Source organism: Capra hircus, chromosome 13 (assembly GCF_001704415.2).
Source record: "Capra hircus breed San Clemente chromosome 13, ASM170441v1, whole genome shotgun sequence".
Taxonomy (NCBI): domain Eukaryota; kingdom Metazoa; phylum Chordata; class Mammalia; order Artiodactyla; family Bovidae; genus Capra; species Capra hircus.
In genome coordinates, this window is record NC_030820.1 from 35,440,082 (window position 1) to 35,464,112 (window position 24,031).

Below are 24,031 nucleotides of genomic sequence, written 5' to 3' on the forward strand. Positions count from 1 at the left end.
GAGACCGACTGGGCAGCCAGCTATACTGACCTCTGGGACCAGAGCTTTGTGGACAGAGGAAGAGAAGACCACTGGGGCGGGGGAAAAGGGGCACTGCAGCCAACAAGGGACAAACAGCAGAGAAACCTGACATGAGATTATGGTGACACTCTGGGGTTTGAACATGTAAGCCAAAGGAGTTTTTGATTTCTTTCTGTGACAGCCTGTGCATGTGTGTGTGGCGGGCATCAGAAGCAAGGTGAAAAGGCAGGAGGGTGAGGTTGCCTCTGGCTTAGAAGATTGAGGACTGGGCTGGAGTGGGAAACCTCAGGGCAGGGAGCTCTCAAGTGTCAAGCACAGCTCTGAAGGCAGACCCGTGGTTCTTGGTGATGGGTAAGCACATGGTATTAGAGCAAAAATATTTGGATCTTGAGCAACTGGGGCAACCATGCTGTCAGCTACTGAGAATGGGAAGAGTGGAGGATGAAAGATCCCCCCTCCCTCGCCATCTTTTAAGAAAATTTGCCATGTTAAGGCAAGAATTAAACTCACTTGTTGGGAGCTCAAGAAGAGTCGAGGGCTGGGGATAATCTGGGTGAAATCGACCAAAGAGTGGGATTCTTTAGGTGGACTGCATTTTGAGGGCACTCCCCAAGTTCAGAATTAGGGAAAAGGGTACAGCAAATCAGAACAGGATCTAAAGAATCCCAACTTTAAGCCAAATGATGTGAAACAGGACTGGAACACAATCGCTATTAAAAATTTTGTAGTAACCTGGTATTTTAAGTATTTTTCCTCAAGTGCGTAATTTATGCACTTTGACTTTCAAAACAGACTGTTCTGAAATAACTGCACAATATAGTCAAAACATATTTATTACTTTTCAGTGTCATTTTGTACACTCCAGTACAAATACAAGAATATAGCCATATTTACAGTTATTGAAAAGAAATCCGTATATTCAAACCCCACATCTAAATACAGTAGCTTTAAGTCCTGAACTACAATAGTTCTGGTTTGCAGTGAATGACTTTGCCCCCTGCCCCCTCCCCTTTGAAATAATCCCTTAAAGGTTGTGTTTAAAGAGAACAGATTGTTTCTGACATGGGTTAACAATTAATTCTTTGCAAAGTGTTAAGCACCTCCTTTCCAATATTTTACAATTATGAAGCAGATATATAAAATCTGGAAGATAAAAATCACTCATTTGGGCTATTAAAAGCAGCATAATGTCTTTTAAAAAAAGGCTGACACAGAGTTTTCAGTGTGCTTAAAGTCTGGCAGTACAGCCCGTTATCAAATTAAAGGTTAGTCAAATTAGTTAAGCAGAAAACAAAGGGAAAAATTGGAGGCTGGCTCTTCAAGGCTAAGACTTTCTAACAGACCCACCTTCACAGAATATTTTATTACATCACTTTTTAAGATTTGAATGTAACACTACTCATGTCCCTTTTAAAATAAAATCCCGAGGTTTCCTAGGGGCAATTTGTATCTCTATTCTCCAATTCTCTGAACCACAGTGTCCACAAAATGAGATACATGCTCAAAGCCATGGCAACAGGACAAATAAAGGATATTCTGGAGGGGTATAATACCTATTTTAATAAATATCCCCTGGTTACCTCAAGAAAGTAGCTGGACACCAAGTCTGTATTAGTATTAAAGTGCAGTATTTAAAATAATTCACTACAGAATAAGTGAATCAAATATTGTAAAAATATTTCCACAAAATTTTTGTTTAAAAATTCACTGGGAAATTTCAAATTAGGCATCTTCTCATATGTATATATATATATATATGAGCAATTCCTAATTTAGGGATAAAAACACTTTTTAGAAGTCCAACGAATAAGGTGATACAGATCAATAGACAATTAGCAAATTAAATTCAAAGTTACCTTAAACCACAAGCCAAGCTGCTATCTGATGGGGAAATATCTGCCTACCCCATCATCTTTCCAGAAAAGACACAGGACTACATCAGTAAGGGTTCTAACTTAACAGAGCTCTTCCGAATTTCATGTACATGCACTAATCAAGCCCAGCAAATATTAACAATCTCACAGGTATTAACATTTCATGACGATGTAATTTATGACATTTGTCTTTTTTTACATTTTATCCTCAAGTTACAATAAAAAAAGTCAGTTTCCAGTATGATCTTAATTCTTAATTACACTGGAATATTTTTGTATTTAGAAAATATCAACCATACTATCACAATTTACCTTTTTAAATGTATTAAGAAGTCTGAGCATTATCTTCTATACTTTAAATATGCTTAAAGCACAAGAGCATTTTGAATTTTTGCATCCCAGAATGTAGCAACAATGTCTAACATCACAAAATAAGCCCTTGGTGCTGGCAGTTCTGAAAGCACATGAATGCATCTGCCTCAACAGGAAAAAAAGTCTCTAAATCGGATAAGATTTTGAATTAGGAGATTTTTCTGCATAAAGAAACCCTTGTGATCTGATTTAATACTGGCAGTGTCATGCTAAGGCCACGAGACCAATACTTTAGCAAAGAAAAAAAAAGCCAAGGTAATTTTATAGTAGCAATAGTTTCTTTTTTTATTTTAATATACTTTAGGAAACAATATACAAAGCTGAGCTTTCCCACCATCTCCAGGTAACAGCAGGAAGCTCCAATTACACAAATTTAGCGTTTTGTGATGGCTAAGAACAGCAGTCAGCACCAGACTTGAACAGTTAGCTACAACACAAACATCCTTCAAAATGAAATGTCATAATAGCAAGACAGGTAAACCAGGGATTTAACAAATGACAACCACTTGGGAAGTGACTTAATTGTTCTTGTTGAATTTCTTATTTCATTAAATAGTCTTATACACATTTTCCTGTTAATATGCTTTAAACAAAACCTCCCTTAAGGAATTATTTCAATGAAGTATAAACGTTCAACAAGAATAGTTTTGATAAAGAATCCCCAGGTAGTTCAAATTCTAATATGCATTGACCGAAGGTAAAGAAAAATAACAATTTTTGTTTCTTTTAACATGTTTATTACAACAGATACAATTCACATCTGACTAGCTTTGTTTCCTCTTCCCTCCCACAACCATGTTCATTGGGCCATTTCCTCATATTTGAGCAATCAATGTACTTTCAGCACACATGCCCAGCAGTACTTTTAAGTCCATTCTTACAGGGTGCAAATGGATTTCAATAATTTATACAAACAAGTGGGTTATGCTCAATCACTGCAATTTTAAGCTACTGTACACAGGAATGAAAAGGTTATAGAAAAGTGCCATAGCAACAGTGCCTTAAGAAAGGAGAAAAAGAGGAGCCTTAAAAAATGAATAAAATCAGATCAAGGATTTCAGAGGGAAATGGAACACACGGGAAATGAAAAACATTTCTCTGCAAAACAAATGGAGAAGCACTGCTCTTGATCAGGTGCAAGTGTGGAAACAGTTGTTTCATGATATTTTGTACACTGCCCATATGGTTCAAAATCGCATCCTTAGACACAGATCGCCTGGCGCTTGCACTGAATTTTTGAAAATGCAAGATTTCTGAATGATAAATTAACCCCCCAAATTTTTCTTTAAAAAAGCTAATTTTGCAGACAGGTTTACATGTAAAAGGCTAGGTATTTAGCCACCTCAGCATTGATTAGTTTTGGATGTCTAAGCTCTGTTACACATGGCTTCCCATGGCTTCACTCTACAAAACATATTTACAACGTGAAGAATACATCTACAAGAAATCTACATTTCAAGGGTTTTACAAATCAATCTTGTATCTTTCCCCTGAAGTGAATCTCACAGACCCCGACCCCTTGTCATTTCCTTTGCCCAGCTTAACGGTCCAAAGTCTACTTAAATGCAGCTCAAAAATGTTAAGACTGGGCAACAGATTTACAGTTCCTGTTCTCAACACCATGTGCAATTATTCACATCTTCACACCATGAAGGAATTCTGATTTTTTAGCTTTTCGAGTTCCTTAATTTGTTGTCTCAAAAATAGTATCCTGAAAAATAAAAGATGGCATTAGAGCCCATGCAGTCATTATAAATTTTACAGAAAAAAACAAACTTTTAACTATAAAAATAGCTTTACAAAGAAAATGACTAACTACTAGCTATGATGAAGTAATTTAAAACTGTTCAGTTTAGTTAGGACAAAATAACCATTTGAAAATATGACAAATATTAAAGTATTGGGATGACAAAAGTTAAAATATTTCCTAGTTTTCTAATCCTTTCTCAATAATTACGAAGAATAATTCTCAATATAAATGTAGGTTCATAAAAATGGAGCAAAGTCCAGCTGACATGCATATTTAAAACAAAATATAAAAACACAAACTCCACAGCTAACTAGATTTTTATGAGCTGCGTAACACTACTCTTCTGTGAATTGTGACAATCACTGCTTGATACCAATATGGTCAAACGCGGTCTGTGACTGTTTCAGTAGCTGCACATCTGTCGAGCAAGTCAAAGTAAGGTTCTACATATGTCAGAACTACTTTCGAAGCAATCCTAGAGTAAAAATTAATCCCAACTGATATTCAGGTAGTGTTTCCAGACTTTTTAGTCGTTGAAAGGTTAGGAAAAAACTCCCTTTGCCAAGTATACCATAAACCATGACTTGGTATCTGTGGTTTCACGACAAGATTACGTCTGACACAGTGACTCAAGAGACAGGATGTGAAGCCACTCAAAGTGTGTCCTCAATTTTGTAACAGGCATTGAAAAAGAAAATAATCTATACTATTTAACACAATATAGAAATCTTACTTGAATAAAATACTACATCATTAAGAAATACAAGACAGAGTTAAGGTGAAAACAATTAAAGAAAGCACATATACATCATTAAACTTCCTAGACAACTAAACTCTTCATGTAATTTGCAAGGGATCTATTGATGCTTCAAGGACAATGTAATCAGTAGTTTGAATGTCAACTGAGATATTTATCCTCAGTAAGAGGGCACTGCTCTCAACCAAAGAGGCGACTCCTGATAACTGGTCACTGTCAACATCTCGCTTTTTAAATAAAACAAGTACCTTATGTAGTCACTATCCAAGAAAAAAAGTTTAATAATAAAGCATTATATACCACGGGTTAAGAGAAATAAAATCTAGATGCCATTATCATTCATCAGGAATATTACTAACTCATGAAACAGTTCACAGTATTATGGAATGTGATTATCAAAGAGAACTTTAAATTTACTTCAGTGAAAAGTTTACCTTTGCTCTCGCAAAGTTGCTTGAATTTCACATACTCGGACTAAAGATCTTAAATTTTTTAATTCAGTACAAATTTCTGACATATGAACGCTTCCCATGTTATGGGCTTCTTCTCGCAATCTTGATGCCTATAAAAGAAATGAAAATCTCATGAAATATAAGTCATATTCACATACAAAAAAAGAGAACTTTATATCAAGATTATAAAATAAATCTTAATGCTCATGGATCTGGGGGGTGGCAGGGAATTTTTTTTTAAACCATCTCTAATGGTGAAGTGTATTCCTTTAAGATTTCACCCCTCACGTTTCTTGAGAAGATACTATTTTCAGTCTCATGGTAGTACAGCAGTAAGATAGAAGGACTCATGATTTGTGGTTAATAAAAAATGCTGGATCAGCCAAAGTGAAGTCCAGGTATAACACTGATAAAAGGGCCTTACCGTATCCCCATATCAAGGGATACACAATGCATGACCATGAGCTTACAGAACATTTCAGATGGTTAGTCATTTGATAAAACGGAGCAGCCAGTGGCAATTAACTGGAATGTGCTAGGGTTGGTCCTTCATCCCAAAGTACAAGTGTTTTCTAACTTTCAGTAGTTAGTTGAACCTTGAACAACAGAGGTTTACACTGTGCAGGCAGGCCCACTTACACATGGATTTTTCCCATTAATCAACACCCCTGTCCTACACAATCCACGGTTGGTTGATCTGGGGGTGAGGGACTGTGGATATGGAGGGGTGACTATAAACCATACTTGGATTTTTGACTGTGTGGAGAGTCAGCCCCTCACCCAAGTTGTTCAAGGGTCAACTGTACTAAAAGGACCAGAGTAGCTGGCTGAGTAGGAAAAGCATGCTGGCTTTGAGTCATATCTAGTAACTGAGTGACCTTGGTACAGATCATTTGGTCTTAAGGGCCTCATTAGTAGAACGAAAAACTCATGATCAGTAGTTTTAGAAAATGGAAAAAATTAACATAAAGCACTTAGCACAGAGCTAAACGCTGAGCACTTGATAATGGGAGCTATAATGATAATTAAAATATGTGAAAAACAGAAAGTTACCTCACAAATATCCTGTAAGTACATATCAAATATTTACAAAGTGATCACAGACAATCTAATGAGAAATTAGTTAAAGACTGCTCGAATCCACAGGGTCCAGGTCAGATTTTCTCAAAGTGGAACTGAGCTGCCAGCAAACCACAGGCAGAACACCTGCTGTAACTGTGACGTACCTGCTTCTCCGCATGATCTGCAGGCCATCCTTGAACGTGCTTGATGAGATTTTCATTGAAGTGTGCTGCAAGCGTCGGTGTTAGTGAACACGGAGGTCGGGCAGAGGAGTTCTGTGGTACAACTGCTGTATTTGATGCATTACTACTAGACGTGTGATTTGGACCAGGTGACGGACTTCTCTGGCTGCTACGAGAAAAGATAACCGAACATGGAGCATGGTTCAAAGTGGTTTCTAGGTATCCTAAACACTGCCTGTCAATACCTATCATTAACTTAAAGATACCCAAATTCCTAAGAATAACATTATTTTAATATTAAGTAAGTATAATTTCAAATCCAAAGAATATTTACATCATATTCCTAATACATGTCTGGAGGTTAAAAGAGCCCTTTAAACAGTAATGTCAGGGCTGAATTTAAAATATCTGTACTCACCAAAATTGACAGTGGAACCTGTGACTTTATATACTACAAACACTAATAAGGATGTGACTAAACAATGGTCACATTACAACAGTTGTAGATATAAGGCACATCAATATATCTTAAATACATGAAGACATGGAGGGTGAAAAGTTCAGAGGTTTTGACTGTTTAAAATCAGAGTAAAGCGTGGAGTGTGAAATAATGTGAAGCAAAACAGACACTGTAACTGCCTCACAATGAATGAGTTCAGTGGCAAATAAGACCAAAAATGGGGAACACTCTGAGGTTGCATATCTTCTTTTCACCTGTATGGTTTGGGCCAGGATTTGGGGATGTGGTGATGAGAATCAAGAATGTTAATACCCCAAAGCTGACTTTCCAGCTGCCTCACACCAGACTTTGCTCTGAATGAATTTCAGTTATTTCCAAAAGTGAAGTGTCCCAAAAGATGAAGAGTTTTCATCATTGAGTATATTTAAAATTATACTGCAGCCACTAAAGACTAAAGGTTCAGAGTTGAGGCTATCAGGAAGGCCTTACACACATCAGTTGGAAAATACTGACCCAAGTTTCAGATGTGAGGTTTTTGGCTTTATCAATAAACTCAAATCCAAAACTGCTACTGGGAAGTTATCATTTCCAATGAATGAAGTAGTATAAAATCATGTGCCTCTACAAGTGAAGTGTCATATATAGTTACTCCCATTGTATTCCATCAAGCAAAATTCTAAACAGAGAGCCTCTTCCTCAAAATAATTCAGGATTCACTACTAAAGACAATCTAGTAAGATCTGCCTTCGTAAATTTTATAATACACAAAACTATGTTAGGCTATCCATGGATTCTTCCAAGATCAAGGTCTACTATGCATATATAATATCCAAATAATATGGTAATAGAAGGAAAAAACAGTGTTGTCTCAACACACAAAATCAACTTACTTTGAGCGCTGAAGGCTTCGAGGAGAGACAGGTTCATGACCTTGCTGCTTGTCAGCAGTTACAGGCTGCTGTGTGGCCGACTGTGAAACTGGTCCTTGCTTAACTACTGGAGTACTAACCTGGAATATCAAAATCCGGTGAGACAGGCTTCTACCACATAAACAAACAGCAGTGGAAACTAGATAAGAGCAAAAGTTCTGCCAATGAAAACTTTCCAATTATTTATGTTCAGTGATTTTTTTTTTAAAGGTAAGAATTGTCTTAAATGTTCACAATAAGATCAGTATTAGCGATACAGCCACACTTAATTATGTATAAACTATTGTCATTTAGGGCCCAAATCTTCAGATCCCTCCAAGTCTAGTTAGTAATCTTGAACAATATAAAATATGGAGATTTAAAGAAGAGGAATCAAGTGAGTTTCCAAAGGTTACGTAGTTAGAAGAAAGTTTTGAGGCTTAGATCTCAATTCTTCATAAAATGGCCCAGGGCCAAACAATTACTTAAGCCAACCAGCTTAAGAAACTAGTTCTCCTGATTTTAAGCCCCATTTTCTTTCCAGTATACTGTAACATCTTTTCTGATTTACTATTACTTCTGTATTAATAAATATATTACACCACATCATACAAATACAGCTGCTTAAAATTCAATCACAAATGAAGAGAATGTATAGACTTGTCTATCAGAGAATGAGCCATGGCCCATATGCAATTTAACTGGAGTGGGCTTCAAAGAGATGGCACCCTACAGTGGCAGACCAAGAGGTCGATGGTTACCACTGTGGACACATATATTTTCATACACACATGTGACAGAAAACAAGCAGTTTTCAATGTAAGTCCAAAATATATACAAAAGCATGTTCTTTTATAAAGAACATTTTAATAAGATATATATAAGATCAAATGCCCACTTACTTTTAAAGACAATCTGAAAGGTTTATAATGCAAAAAACTACAAGCCATCTGCTTACAAGATTTGAAGTGACAATGTTACGATCAACTGTAAACCCAACACAACCACTATGCTGTGTATAGCCATCTTTCACTGTGCTCTTAGAATACCACAGGGTAAGTTATAAGCTCTAAGAATAGGTCTCTTGTGCTAAAACTCACATTTTAATTTTTCTCTCATCAAAATACAAGTAAACAATAAGGAACTACACAGAAAACTAACAACTGTAACTCAAAATTTTAAAACAGCAATCTACAACACACACAGAAACATGACTCAAATAGGGAAGGGATGAGCCAACAGAAGACCTAAGAGCTGGCCTACCATCCATTTCAAGCCATATTTCAATACAGTTTTATTTTTAGGCTTCTGCTTATGATTTTATTTAAGTAAGGCATTCTCTGCCATTAAAGGGTCAAACAGCCCCCTGTTTTACAGCTTTGAAAAATAATTTCCCCATACAATTACCAGTAAGAGTTCAAAAAAAGTTAAAACACATACATTTCAACTTCCAAATAGCTCAAGTTTTACTGGTGGTATGCTACAAAAGCACAGAATGAGGATGACTGGGAACTGCTTATGAATTTGTGAGCAAGGATCAAAGACTGCAGCGTAAAATACAACAGCAGCATCATAAGGTCCTGTTCACAGCCCAATAAGAACAGAGACTAGCAACAGTCTAACTGTGCTGTGAGGAGCCAACAATGTAAGGTTTTACTTGGACAAACAAGCAATATAGCTTCATAAAATGGGTTCTATATTCAGAAAGACCTGTGTCTAAAAATGACTCGACCATAAAAATCAGACTTAATCAAAGAGTTAAGTTTCTATCAAATGAAACAAACAGTAGCTGATGTGCAAATTAGATACAAAGCTCTTGCCACAGAAAGTTCTATAAAAAAGTATGGGGAAATCGCTGGAAAACATGTTCTCTCACAGCTTGGAGTCTAAAAATTCTACAAAAATAAGATTAGTAAACCTTCTTTATCCATGAAGTCAATAAAGAGAAAACAGCATCAATGCAGAGAACAGCATCAAGGCACCAGTGCAACTCACTCCTCCAAGCCCTCCATTAGCTGAGATTAACCTGCATCTATTCTCAGTCACCAGCCACGCATCCCACCACCACCTCACTCCCAAAACAGCGCTCTTCCTCCATACAGTCTAGAACACTATGAAAACTTGTTTTAGCCAAAGTGTGTTCTTTCCCAATTCCCCTCAGAGACGATGTACCTACCAGTCAGTTCAGTTCAGTGGACTCTCTGCAACCCCACGCCAGGCTTCCCTGTCCATCACCAACTCCAGGAGATTGCTCAAACTCATGTCCATCAAGAGAGTGATGCCATCCAACCATCTCATCCTCTGTCGACCCATTCTCCTGTTTTCAATCTTTCCTAGCATCAGGGCCTTTTCCAATAAGTCAGCTCTTCACATCAGGTGGCCAAAGTATTAGAACTTCAGCATCAGTCCTTCCAATGAGTATTCTGGACTGATTTCCTTCAGGATTGACTGGTTTGATCTCCTTGCAGTCCAAGGGACTCAAGAGTCTTTTCCAACACCATGGTTCAAATGCATCAATTCTTCAATGCTCAGCTTTCTTTATAGTCCAACTCTCAAATCCATACATGACTAACTGGAAAATCCACGGCGTTGACTAGACAGACTTTTGTCAGCAAAGTAAAATCTTTTCAATATGCTGTCTAGGTTGGTCATAGCTTTTCTTCCAAGGAGCAAGCATCTTTTACTTTCATGGCTGCAGTCACCATCTGCAGTGATTTTGGAGCCCAAGAAAATAAAGTCAGCTTCTGTTTCCCCATCTATCTGCCATGAAGTGACGGGACTGGATGCCATGATCTTAGTATTTTCAACGTTGAGTTTTAAGCCAGCTTATTCACTCTCTTCTCTTACTTTCATCAAGAGGCTATTTAGTCCCTCGTCATTTTCTGCCATAAGGGTGATGTCACCTGCATATCTGAGGTTATTGATATTTCTTCTGGCAATCTAGATTCCAGCTTGTGCTTCATCCAGTCTGGCATTTTGCATGATGTACTCTGTGAAATGTACTCTAATAAGTTAAACAAGCAGGTCGACAATATAAAGCCTTGACGAACTCCTTTCCCGATTTGGAACCAGTCCGTTGTTCCATGTCTGGTTCTAATTGTTGCTTCTTAAACCTGCATACGTATTTCTCAGGAGGCAGGTAAGGTGGTCTGGTATTGCCATCTCTTGGAAGACTTTTCCAGTTTGTTGTGATCCACACAGTCAAAGGCTTGACATATTCAATAATGCAGGAGTAGATGTTTTTCTGGAATTCTCTTGCTTTTTCTATGATCCAATGGATGTTGGCAATTTGATCTCCAGTTCTCTGCCTTTTCCAAATCCAGCTTGAACATCTGGAAATTCTCAGCTCACGAACTATTGAAGCGTAGTTTGGAGAATTTTGAGCATTACTTTGCTAGTGTGTGAGATGAGTGCACCTGTGTGGTAGTTTGAACATTCTTTGGCATTGCCTTTCTTTGGAATTGGAATGGAAACTGACCTTTTCCAGTCCTGCGGCCACTGCCGAGTTTTCCAAATTTGCTGGCATATTGAATGCAGCACTTTCACAGCATACCATTTCTATGCTTTATTGTGCCATCTTTGGATGAAATGTTCCCTTGGTATCTCTAAGTTTTTTGAAGAGATCTCTAGTCTTTACCATTCTATTGTTTCCTTCTATTTCTTTGCATTGATCAATGAGGCAGGTTTTCTTATCTCTCCTTGCCACCTTTGGAACTCTGCATTAAGATGGATATAGCTTTCCTTTTTCTCCTTTGCCTTTCACTTCTATTCTTTTCTCAGCTATTTTTAAGAAGTCCTCAGACAACCATTTTGCCTTTTTGCATTTCTTTTTTCTTGGGGATGTTTTGATCACCACCTTCTGTACAATGCCACAAACCTCTGTCCATAGATCTTAGGCACTCTATCAGATCTAATCCCTTGAATCTATTTGTCACTTCCACTGTATAATCCTAAGGGATTTGATTTAGGTCATTTCTGAATGGTCCAGTGGTTTTCCCTACTGTCTTCAATATAAGTCTGAATTTCACAATAAGGAGTTCATGATCTGAGCCATAGTCAGTTCCTGGTCTTGTCTTTGATGACTGTATAGAGCTTCTCTATCTTCCGCTGCAAAGAATATAATCAATCTGATTTTCGGTATTGACCATCTGGTGATATCCATGTGTAGTCATCTCTTATGTTGTTGGAAGAGTGTTTACTAACACCAGTGCGTTCTTTTGGCAAAACTCTGTCAGCCTTTGCCCTGCTTCATTGTGCACTCCAAAGTCAAACTTGCCTGTTACTCCAGATATCTCTTGACTTCATCCTTTTGCATTCCAGTCCCCTAAAAGCACATCATTTTGGTGTTAGTTCTAGAGGGTCTTGTAGATCCTCAAAGAATCGCTCAATTTCAGCTTCTTTACCATTAGTGGTTGGGCACAGACTTGAATTACTGTGTACTGAATGGTTTGCCTTGGAAATGAGCACAAATCATTTTGTCGAGATGAGATGCACCCAAGTACTACATTTCAGAGTCTTTTGACTATGAGGGCTACTCCATTTCTTCTAAGGGATTCTTGCCCACAGCAGTAGACATATTGGTCATCTGAATTAAATTCGTCCATTCCAGTCCATTTTAGTTCACTGATTCCTAAAATGTTGATGTTCAGTCTTGCCATCTCCTGTCTGACCACTTCCAATGTACCTTGATTCATGGACCTAACATTCCAGGTTCCTATGCAATATTGTTCTTTACAGCATCGGACTTTACTTCCATCACCAGTCATCCACAACTGGGCACTGTTTTTGCTTTGGCTCTGTCTCTTCATTCTTTCTGGAGTTATTTCTCCACCCTTCTCCAATAGTATATTGGGCACCTACCAATCTGGGGAGTTCATTTTTCAGTGTCATATCTTTCTGCCTTTTCATACTGTTTATCGGGTTCTCAAGGCAAGAATACTGAAGTGGTTTGCCATTCCCTTCTCCAGTGGACCACATTTTGTCAGAACTTACCTTTGGCTGTGATGAAACAGGAGGAGTACTGATCAAAGGTTTGATGGGGACTGTGTTTGTCTGGGGTGTGCTTATCCTTGGAGACACATACGATCGTGGGGATGATGCGTCAGATGTTAAAGACATTGGAGACTGATTGGATGGTTGGGCTGTGAAGAGTAAAATAAACCAGAAACCTCTGTAATTGACATAAGGCCGATCTTTACAACTCTGCACATGCCCGATAACCCCAAAAAGAACACCTATCTGAAAAAGTCAGCATCTCTACCCACTGGGGCCACACTAACCACATGACCTGTCAGAGACCAGCCACCCAGTGCAGCACCCACTCCAAGTCTGAACACAGTCTCACTGGGAAAGCATCCTGATCTCAGCCTTACTTCTTGGCCCCCTCAGATTCCCACCCCATGAGACTACCCAAAGGGTCTCTCAAGAGTCTTTTCACTGCACTGGTTGATCAGCAGTCCTGCTCACTTGAGCAGCTTTCTGCACTGGAGCTCAGGGATAAATCAAGAGACCTTTTTACTTCCCATCTGCTCCTTGGTGTCACTTCTAACTAGACACCTGCATGAAGAAGAGGGCTGGTTAACTCAAGGCAGGACTAAAGCATTTCCATATCCTCTGATCAAAAATCATCTAACACCAACTTGAACCAAAGTTCAACTCTGAAAACAGATTCAGTGATTCACAAAGATTGAGAGCATATCATAGTATATTTTAGCTTTGGAGCAGGATACCTCATTAACGACTTACATGCTGAATTAAACATATACAGCGTAAGATAAATGTGAAAAGCCTGTTTCATCTAAAAAGGTAAAGAAAAATACTACTTGTATAAAGCAGTGTTAAAAAATCAAAATAAAATTATCATAGTTACTTTTTCTTCAAAGATTAAAAGAAATCTGTTATTAATCCCACCTGCCTGCCTTAAAGACACAACTCTAGAGGTATCTAAAAATACATTAATACCTTGTGTGGAGAGCTGAGCAGCTTGAGAAATCAGAGAAGTTATGTTGAAAGCAGATGGTCCAGCAGTAAGAAACTTGTGAATTATAGACTGCAATGAGGCTTGTGTCACAGCTGCTGTAAGAACTAGAAACACAGTACATCTTAAATTCAAATAAAAACACAGCAGCATATGTAGTATTAGTAAAAACTTGAAAATTCAAATAAGAACCCAGAAAAAAATTGTTTCATACTAGAATTCCCAAATTGAGTCTAGAAGACAGGAGTAATACAACAGGTCTAGACAAGGGGAATGATCTGAGGCAGAGGCAAAGAAACTGAAGGGGCTTATACAATAAAACAGTAGAGTTTCCTTTCCAGTAAAATTTAGGTGTTCAGTTAAAGGAAAACTCCTTGAGTCGTTAAAACAGCATAGTCGTCACTGGAACTTCTGACTATACCAGGAACCTATCCATACATAGGCAAGGTGCTTAGTACATTACTTGGAATGAATGGGACAAGTAGCAGCTGTTTCATGCAACTGCTTTATTAGATAAGCTGAGCACTCAAATCCTACATCAACATCTACCCTCAACAATCTTTCAAAAATGGATATTAAAAAGCTGGGTACTTTGGAATACTATGTACTTTTGAAGCGTAAGCTCTTTTATTATCAACATTTTCTTAGGCTATGGTTTCTTCAAACTATTTAAAACTCCTACTTTGTCTAGTAAAACCTTTACCTATCACACAAGAGAATACAGAAATGTTGAGAAGAGTAAGACTGGACAACTAATGACCAACTAGCCTGGAATAGCTCCATTTTTATAATAAAGGAAGACTTAACCACTTAACAGTACTGTTAAATATATTATATGAAAATGCATGCAAACAAAATTTTGCAATATTCCTAAGATTTAATACTTCAATCTGAATGGCTTACAAACTATATCCATTTTTACTCAGATTTCTTTGAGATGGCTGTCTAAATACTTTAGTAGTACAATGAAAAGCAAAACTGCAATTAACAATGCAATTTAACTAGGTAAAACAGCATAAGATATCCATTACTTCCCTTCTCATAGATGTTTAAGTAGTTCAAGAACTAACTGAATTCCTACTCTCAGCTTAGTCCTAGTAATTAGCATATTTAAAATACTTCAAATTATACAGGAGGCTTTTTGAAATATGTTAGAGACTAAGCGTTTTCTATCAATTTTAGCAAATACTTTTTCTGTTTTCATTAAAAAAAAAAAATTCTCCATAAGCATTAAATTAACAGAACAATTATAATTATCTCTGGTAACTACCAGGTACACAGACAAGTCTTGGAGAATATACAGAAAGTTAAAATATTGCTAATTGCTATACTGGGGATTTTACTAATTATGTAATTTTGCACACTGCAAATGAACTTTTGAGAAACTGTTACCATGAAAATTTACCTTCATTTATTTTGGATATGTCCACATTAGAATTATTAAGTTGCAGTGTGGCTTGCAAAGCAGGAAGCAACTGTCTAAGCAGATTTGGGTCCTGAAGTAATGGAGGTATTGGTGACTGTGGAACAGGAGAGACAGGAATTGCTGAAGCGGATGCTGGAGGTGCAGACGTGGGGTTCAGTCCAGAGGCTGAAGATGTGGAAGGAGTTGTGCAAGGGTGTGATACAGACTTGTCTCCTGATGTAGATTCTAAAGACAAAGGAGACAATAAGGCTGAAAACTGGAACTTGAATACTGAAAATTGGAACCAACATCAAACAAGCAAGATCCATGCATGTGCCAGGCACCTAACTCAAGTAATCGCATCAGAGGGGACTCAGGAAATAGTTGGCTGACTAGATATGAGGTAGATATGTCACACTCTGATTTCACAGATGACAAAACTGTACAAAAAAAGACTATGGAACTAGCTTAGAGTCACCAGGGAAAGCAGTGATGCTACCAAACCTGTATCTGAGTTTCAAAGCACCACTCTGCTTATTAGTAATAATGTCTCAAATACATGTACAAGCACATCTTGTTTTATTGCATTTCACAGTTACTGCCTTTTTCATCCCCCCCCCCAAATAATCGAAGGTTTCCACAGCAACTCTGTATTGCAAGTCTACCCACACATTTTCCCAACAGCATTCTTTTTTAAACTAAGGTACGTATCTTTAAAATACTGGAATACAATTGCTTTACAAAAGTGTTGTTTCTGTTGTACACCACTGTGAATCAACCATATATAAACTACATACATATATCCCCTCCCTCTTGAGTTTCCCTCCCACCTACTCCCATCCCACCCCTCTAGAGGTTATCACAGATTTTAGTCATAATGCTATTACTACACACTTAACAGACTACAGTATATTGCAGAGGTTAACTTTTATATACACCGGGAAGTCAAAATATTCATTTGTGATACTTGCGTCACTGTTGTAGTCTAGAACCGAACTCTCAATACCTCCATGGTACTGTCCTGTATTGACTACACTTCCAAATAAGGCTCCATTAAGATATAAGGGGACAATACAATTCTCCAAGAATTAATTTATATGCATCATAAAGTAAGGTGAAAATGTTCATCACCACGAAGAGAGTCTACTTAAATATGAAAATCAGAATAGGCATGATGGTGAGCAACCCCAGAATGGACTGAGGATGTGATAAATAAGAGAAGACTCCTACTCTGAACTTTTATACTTAGCAACTGAGTTTTAGAACTACATACTCCTCTTCTGGAATTAAATATAGAAGGCAATGAACTATCTCTATTTGTATCATTTAAAGGTTACCAGCACTAAAAAAGATGATTTTAATAGCAAAAAAAAAAAAAAAATTTCCCACAAAACCCCAACCTCAGTGTTTCAATGTACACAAAAAAAGTATAAAACATGCATGAAAAATTATCATAATTTGAAAGCTGTCATTGCAAATTATTTACATAGATTTAAGGTAACTGAAATTAAAATCCCAACAGCATTTTTGGTAGCATTTGAAGAGGTATGGGTTAGTAAAAGCCACAAAACTCTTTAAGAAAAAGAACATAGCTACTGAAAATTTAAAACAAAACCAATTTAAGGCAGATTTAACTTTTATATATACATTAAAGTCTTAAGAAATAATTACACCCAAAGGACTGGTAACCAAAATACTTAAAGGAATTTCTACAAATCAAAGAAACACAAACAGTAGAAAAAGGAATGAAAGACATGAAAAGACAATTCACAGAAAAACCTGAATGGCTTAAAAAACAAAAGATCCTCAACTTCACTGATAATCAGGAAAATATATATTAAAAAGCAACAGAATATTCTTTCACATTCATATTGAGAAAAATGTCCAAAAGTCTAAAAATACCAAATACTGATAAGGAGTAATAGCATCTCAGGTGGAAGCTAAACTCATATAACTACACTGGAAGATAATCTGGCATTCTCTAGAAAAACTGGAAGTACATGCACTTCATAACCCAGTTAATTCACCTAGGTATACACCCTTAGAGAAACTCTAATGTATGTAAATTAGAAGAAAATATTCAATAATTCTTGAAATGGTATTGTGATTAAAAAAAAAATTTAGCACAAAACTAGAAACAAATGTCTACCAACAGGAAAAGGAACACAAACTGGTATTTTTATATCATCATATTTTATTAATACAGTCACCTTAATGAAGCAAAGAATTAAAAACAGAAGGTAACGACGTTTATACTAGATTATTCAAGATATCCATACACTCTTACAATTCTGGCAGAAAGGCTGTTTTAATTCCCCCTATAAACCCATTTCCTTAAGATTTTCAACCTCATATACATTATACAATTGAATTAAGACTGCTACTATGGTATATAAAAGTTTCAGGAACCCTGTATTTGAAGATCACATTGCTACCTAGTAAGTACAAATCTTTAATTTCAATTCTAGGAACTAAACATTCGTTAATCTTCATGGCCTCAAAGAAGGTGGGAATTAATAGGAAGCTTATTGCAAAATAAAAAATGAAACCTCCTTTACCAGCCTTTTAACAACACTGTGTAATGGTCAAAAGAACTAGGGACAACAGCTCTCTAAAATCCAGACTCAGAGCTGCTTTCAGTACATTTCATGTATGTGCTGATCTCTCATGATCCATTTCGGTCTCCACATCTTCATTTTTGTAAGACAGATATTTTCATTTTACAAAGCACACATTTTAAAGGAGGGTCTGTAAGTCTTAGCAGACTGCTTACCATGTTCAGCTTTGCTTTCAAACATTTGTTTGGAATCATAAACAAGTAAAAAGAAACTTGAAGGAAATAAGATCTTTCTTGTGAAAAGTTACTACATTTCATGAGGCAATTTTAGACAATAGCAGCAGTTTTCTCCAGATCATTATACCTTAAGTTTGGCTTAAGGAATTAACAGTTTAAATATCTTAATGATGTTTAGAATGAAACAAGTTCTATTTTTACTTCCTTTATGAACAATTAAGTCAGTACTTATATCCCTCTGAAATGACCCTTTTGTTGCTTTTACTTAGGTTTTCTTCTGCCTTCAAGGACAGGAGTTGGAGGTGTTGTTTCCACATGTGTTTCAAAGCTGCTAAATCCAGACTGGAAAAATTAACAGGGGCTTGAAAATTCTTCAGTGTTATTCCTCATTCCAGGAAAAGAAGAACACTCCAAAACAGAAAACTAATACACATCACTCTCACAGAGATAATGTAATAATGTAAATAAATGTTTATTTATCCTATAGATACATGTCTTTCACAGTTTTGTGAGAGATTATTGATGAACAGTATGGAAACCAGTTGACACCACTCATATTTATAGGAACCTTCAGCAAGTAACATCTCTAAAGGCCAGAAATTCTCTTTTTAAAAGGTTTGATTTTGAGAATGACTTTAGCAGAATTACTCATGAAGTTTAAAAACAAACAAAAAAAGATACCAGAGCTCCACCCCAGTTCTAAAGAACAGAATGGGGGTGAGAGAGTCCAAGAATATGGTAAACTTGCAATTCTATGGGTGATTCTGCCAGGCGTTGTTAGTTATGGGGAAAAAAAAAAAGATATTTAACTTTGAAACAAAAGGAAACAAAATCAAAACAAAATTTAGCACAAACAAGAAATAACGAAGCAAGGACATAATCAAAGACAGGAGAGCGAAAATGCTTTTTCCAGGTAGGTCTTCAGCATGCTATTTTCCAGCATGCTATTTGTTCACACTTTTTTAAACAGCTCCACTCACCCTACTCTTCCTAAAAGACACACCTATACAAATGTCCTCCCAAAGTACATCTTTAACATTTTTAATATTACTTGCCTCAATCTAGAAGTATAACTGAGAACAAAAGATCATATGTGATAATGAAAACATAAAATGCTACCCGGAAAGGTAGTCTTATCACTAAAATACAGAAGAAAGCTATTGGGTTGGGTGCCGCTCCTCTACGTTCGGAATGCCCTAGCACAGGTATTACTCAGCATCTTCTATTAGATAGCTTATTATCTCTCCCTTTTAGCAGAAAAGGGACTCTTTCAGGAAAAGAAGTTTGTTATATTTCTCTCTGTAACTCTGGTAGCAAAACGGGATCCAGCACCCAAATGGCATCACATGTTTCTTGACTGATGCCTGACTCAGCAAGAAAGGCGCAGGGGCATGTGTATGTGGTCTTCTTCCACATACACATGTGAACCTTCCCAGGTTCAAAGCTTAAAGTGGGGGAGAAAAGCCCAAGATCTCCAAATACAACTGATAAAGCAGACAATGACCAGCTTGCTTTATTTTTCATAAAGCCAAGTAATACTGTATGATCTTGGAAACAAATATAACTTAGACTTAATTCAAAAAAATCTGAATCTTAAAAAGACAAACAATGAATTTAAGAAAATCAATGCAGCATTTTACATTACAAAGCCACTTCAAAACGTTGTTCTGCTTTTTAAAATCAGCCTCTAGTCTCATTCTTTAAATGAGAAACTTTCCAACTTTTCCAAGCATTAATTTTGTAGGTTGCTTTAAGCTTTTTCAGTTGTTGGCAAAGCAATGGTATCTAGTTTTAGCTCCAGCATTTTTATTCTGTGTGTCTGACTTTAAGGAAATGTAGCAATGTCATCCTACCATATTTTAAATTTAAAATGAACTAAGTTACTTTCCTAACTGATATTTCAATCATTTGTAATTCTCTAACTAAGTCTTTAATATAAACCATGGAATAAGTATGTTACCCTTTGATTTTAAATTGGATATATTCGCTTTGATAAAACTTTTTTGTCTCTTTATGAATTCATCATTTATATTCATTTATATTTCCAATTTTTACCAGTAGAGGGAGTAATCTACCAAAGACTAGACCATTCACATAGAAATGTTATCATAACCTAACTTTTCAAGGCTTAAATAATATCCACTCACCTCTTCTAATTATAGATACGCTTTCAAAACACTCAAGACAGCAAATACTAAAGTCAAAATTTTCTGACCCATATTTTTCTGGTATGCCAAATAACTCCTCAATCTGCAATAAGATCTCTAAAGAGATACTGCACTTAAAGAATAAAAGGTACTGACTGACTACATTACTAAACAATTTCCTACAATGTTCTGATAGCTGCTGCAATAATACTGAACAGGACACAGGAACAAAGCTCAAACAACTGATGCAACGAGGGCAGCCTCCATATTCCACTGTGTAGGAATGGTTACACAGGGAGGGTACAACATGGAGAAATTAGGGAAAACAAAGTGTGTACAATAAGAAAAAAAAACAACCATGAAATAGCTAGGTGACACCACCTGATATATAATCTGTGACTTTCCTTTTAATTCATAATTTCAAATCTTATGTCTGTTCATAACTTACCTAGGCATTTAAAATATACATAAAAATAAGTATGGTATTGATGTTTTATAACAATTTATGCTTTTGCAACTTGGCTTTTAATTCAATCAGGGAAATCATTGATAATACAAAAGATAAACCTACTTTAAAGCTTAACAGATTTTACTTAAGTGACCTTCATAATAACCATCTTACATACTTTTACCAACTGTCATTAATCAAGAGTGAAAAAAATGTCATTTTAATTTCCAATACTGAATCGGTAATCTTTCTTTTGAACTTTCATGCTGGTAAAATATACATTAATAAAAATTAATCATTTTAACCATTTCTGGGTTTACAATCCAGTAGTATTAAGTGTATTCACACTGACACACAACCATCATAATTCACCTGCAGAACTTTTTCATCTTTCCAAACAAATGCTCTAAACAAATACTAGCTCCCCATCTCATAAACCCTAAGGAGGCATAGCTCTAGTTTGTGTTCATGAATTTGTCCATTTGAGGTACCTCATAGAACTGGATCACAACAGTTGTCCTTTTGTGTCACTGAGCATAAGGTTTTTAAAGTTATCCGTGCTGCAGTGTGTATCACAATCTTACTACTTTCTAAGGCTGAGTAATACTGCATGTGTATTTTATATATATAACATTATGTTTACCCTAGGATTGCTTCCGCAATTTGGCTACTGTGAACAGCGCTGTTGCGATCCTTGGTGTATAAATATCCATTTGATTCCATGGCTTTCAATTCTCCTGATTACACTTAAGCAAGAATCACTGGAGGATCCTACAGTAATTTTATGTCTCACCCGTTGAGGAACTGCCAAACTGTATTCCACAGCGGCTGTTTTTCAATGTGTATAAAGTGATATTTCACTGTGGTCTGATTTGCTTTCCCTGTTGACTAATGATGCTGAACACCTTTTTATGTGCTTACTGGCCATTAGATTATGTTATCCAGAAAAATGTCTTTTGAACTCCTTTACCCATTTCTGAACTGGGCTGTTCACTTTCTCGTTGAGTCATACTACTGTATATTCAGGTATTAATCCCTAATCAGATGTGACTTAGCAAATGCTTCCTTCCACTCCATGGGTGGTCTTTTCACTCTAGAGCGTCCTTGGAGGCACAGTTTTTAATTTCGATGAATCCAATTTATCTATTTTTTCTTTCTGCTGCCAGTGTTTTCGGTGTCATATCCAAGATATCAGCACCAAATCCAGTGTCATAAAGATTTTACCTTGTTTCCTTCCAAGAGTTTTATAGCTTTTATCTCCTAAGTTAAAGCCTTTGTCCCATTTTGAGTAAATTTCTCTAACCATTCTAAAGCAAGACGGGCAATTTAAAATTCCTCTTCTATAATTGCTGGTTCCTATCCTTTGCTCATTTTTCAACTGGATTATTTTTTTCATACTGCTTTGATGAATTCTTAATGTATCCTTAATGTACTGTGTTTTAAATATGTTCCAAATATTTTCTCCTAATTCAGTATTTGCTTTCAAACTTTGTTTCTTATATCTCTGTCATAGAGAAGTTTTATGAACTTTTTAAGGCAAATGTGTTTTGAGTCTGATTTAAAAGATCTTCCTTGACTCTCAAGTTATAAACAAATATTTTCTAATATTCTTTCACCACCAGGATTCCCTCTGTCCCACTATTCAAAATGCCATCTTTATTAACGTAATTTTAGTAAACTCACTGACTAAATCAGACTAACCACCCACTCCCCATTAATGTCCCCGGTTATTCAAATATCTGAGTACCTCTATGGTCAATTGGTCTAATTTTATATGAATATTTAGTAATCCTAAAAGTAGTTTAAAGCAAAGCAAAGAAGGGCTGAATGGTGGCCCACTTAAAACCAGTAATGACCTCCTCTGTGGGCTTACTGCCTTAACATACAATGCAAAGTCTTTGAGTTCATTTAAATTTCACCCAGTCTACAAAACATCATCGAACACAAAAAGGAAGTTTAGGTGACTAACTTATACCTCATATTAAGAATGACTAATCCCTTTCTTATTAGATTAAGACTATAGAAAGTCAAAGTCGCTCAGTTATGTCTGACACTTCGCGACCCCCATTGACTATACAATCCATTAATTCTCTAGGCCAGAATATGGGAGTGGGTAGCCTCTCCCTTCTCCAGGGGATCTTCCCAACCCAGAGATCGAACCCAGGTCTCTCACATTCCAAGGGGATTCTTTACCAGCTGAGGCACAAGACTACAGAAGCAGCATGAAACTGACTGACTCTTTAGACATGCTAAATTTCCTAAGAAATTACTTAAGGCCGCTGACTGCAGACCTAGTTTATTTTAATATATAACTCAAAATTATTAAATAAAAAATTTTAATCTCTTCTGACTTTGGCACTTGTTTGGCCAAATCCGAAAACAAGGACCCATGTCTCCTGCCTGTTTTGTCATTTCACACATCTGGAAAGGAGGGTGGAGTCAGGACCAGTTTAGAATGTTCAACAGGCTACCAATCTGTAAAAATTCAATTTCATCATTTTTTAAGCACAGAGTTTCTCTGTACTTTGTTGTCTAATAAAGTAGTCTTGCCAATAGATGTTCAAATGTTACTATAACAAAGATATAATCTATAGGGAGGTAACCTGACACCCTTGTTTCACTCTACCTAACACTAGAATTATTATTCTCTGCAAAACCAAACAGCTTCATAGCTCCTCCACACTTCTATCCCTCAAGCAAGCACAGACTGATTTGCCTTACATTCTTTTTAATGGAAGACACACTGGCATTACACAGATCTAAATCTATTTCTGGTTTCTTTAATTAGATCACAACATATGTAACACTTCTTCTCCAAATACATTTTTAAACCATGACCAAGGCAGGTGCTTCCCCAGCCCTCAACAGCACATTACCATTCTTTCAGTTATTTATTCACATATCACAAATACCGACTGCCTATTCTAGGGATATAGAAGTGGTCAGGACAGAGATCCTCCTCTTGTCTTCTTTATTAGAGCATTCTATTGCTGACACCCTTGAAATACAGCTTTTTAGCACTTAAGACCAAGACCCATCTTATATGAACCATCAACCTCTTAATTATTTGTTAAGGAAAATCCAAACAAGGAAATCACTGTGTTGATGAGAAGAGTCAACAGGGAGGTTAACTGAAATAACACAGATGTCTCAATTTAGGGAAAAAAATGTATTTCAAACTAACGGACCTTTTTATAAATTCAGACTAACTGGAAAACAATCTGAAAAGATCCAAATTGTTACACAATTTATTTAAAGGAATACACAGGCAATTCCAAGGCAATCAGGTTGCTTCCTAGAAGCTTAAAATTATATGTAAAATTCTCACATAAACTTTGTGACCAGCAAAGACACTCTGTAGAATTTAAATATGAATTGATTTGTAATCTCTCTCATGGCGTACAATTTTATGGAAAGAACAT

At 36.5% G+C, this 24,031-nt stretch overlaps 1 protein-coding gene across 7 annotated transcripts in view; it reads right to left on the reverse strand.

Annotated features, from left to right (window-relative positions):
- The window catches only part of WAC (WW domain containing adaptor with coiled-coil), an 81,708-nt gene continuing 58,513 nt past the window's right edge, over positions 837-24,031 (reverse strand). For 6 of the 7 annotated variants that reach the window (XM_018057211.1, XM_018057214.1, XM_018057213.1 and 3 more), the window contains 7 exons: positions 15,221-15,466; positions 13,800-13,922; positions 12,831-12,979; positions 7,821-7,939; positions 6,453-6,639; positions 5,209-5,336; positions 837-3,978 (listed from right to left, as the gene is read on the reverse strand). In XM_018057211.1, the coding sequence (XP_017912700.1) occupies positions 3,909-3,978; positions 5,209-5,336; positions 6,453-6,639; positions 7,821-7,939; positions 12,831-12,979; positions 13,800-13,922; positions 15,221-15,466 (1,022 nt within the window). In that variant the 3' untranslated portion in view covers positions 837-3,908. The remainder of the gene's footprint in view (positions 3,979-5,208; positions 5,337-6,452; positions 6,640-7,820; positions 7,940-12,830; positions 12,980-13,799; positions 13,923-15,220; positions 15,467-24,031) is intronic. The other variant, XM_018057209.1, reaches the window with a different exon arrangement.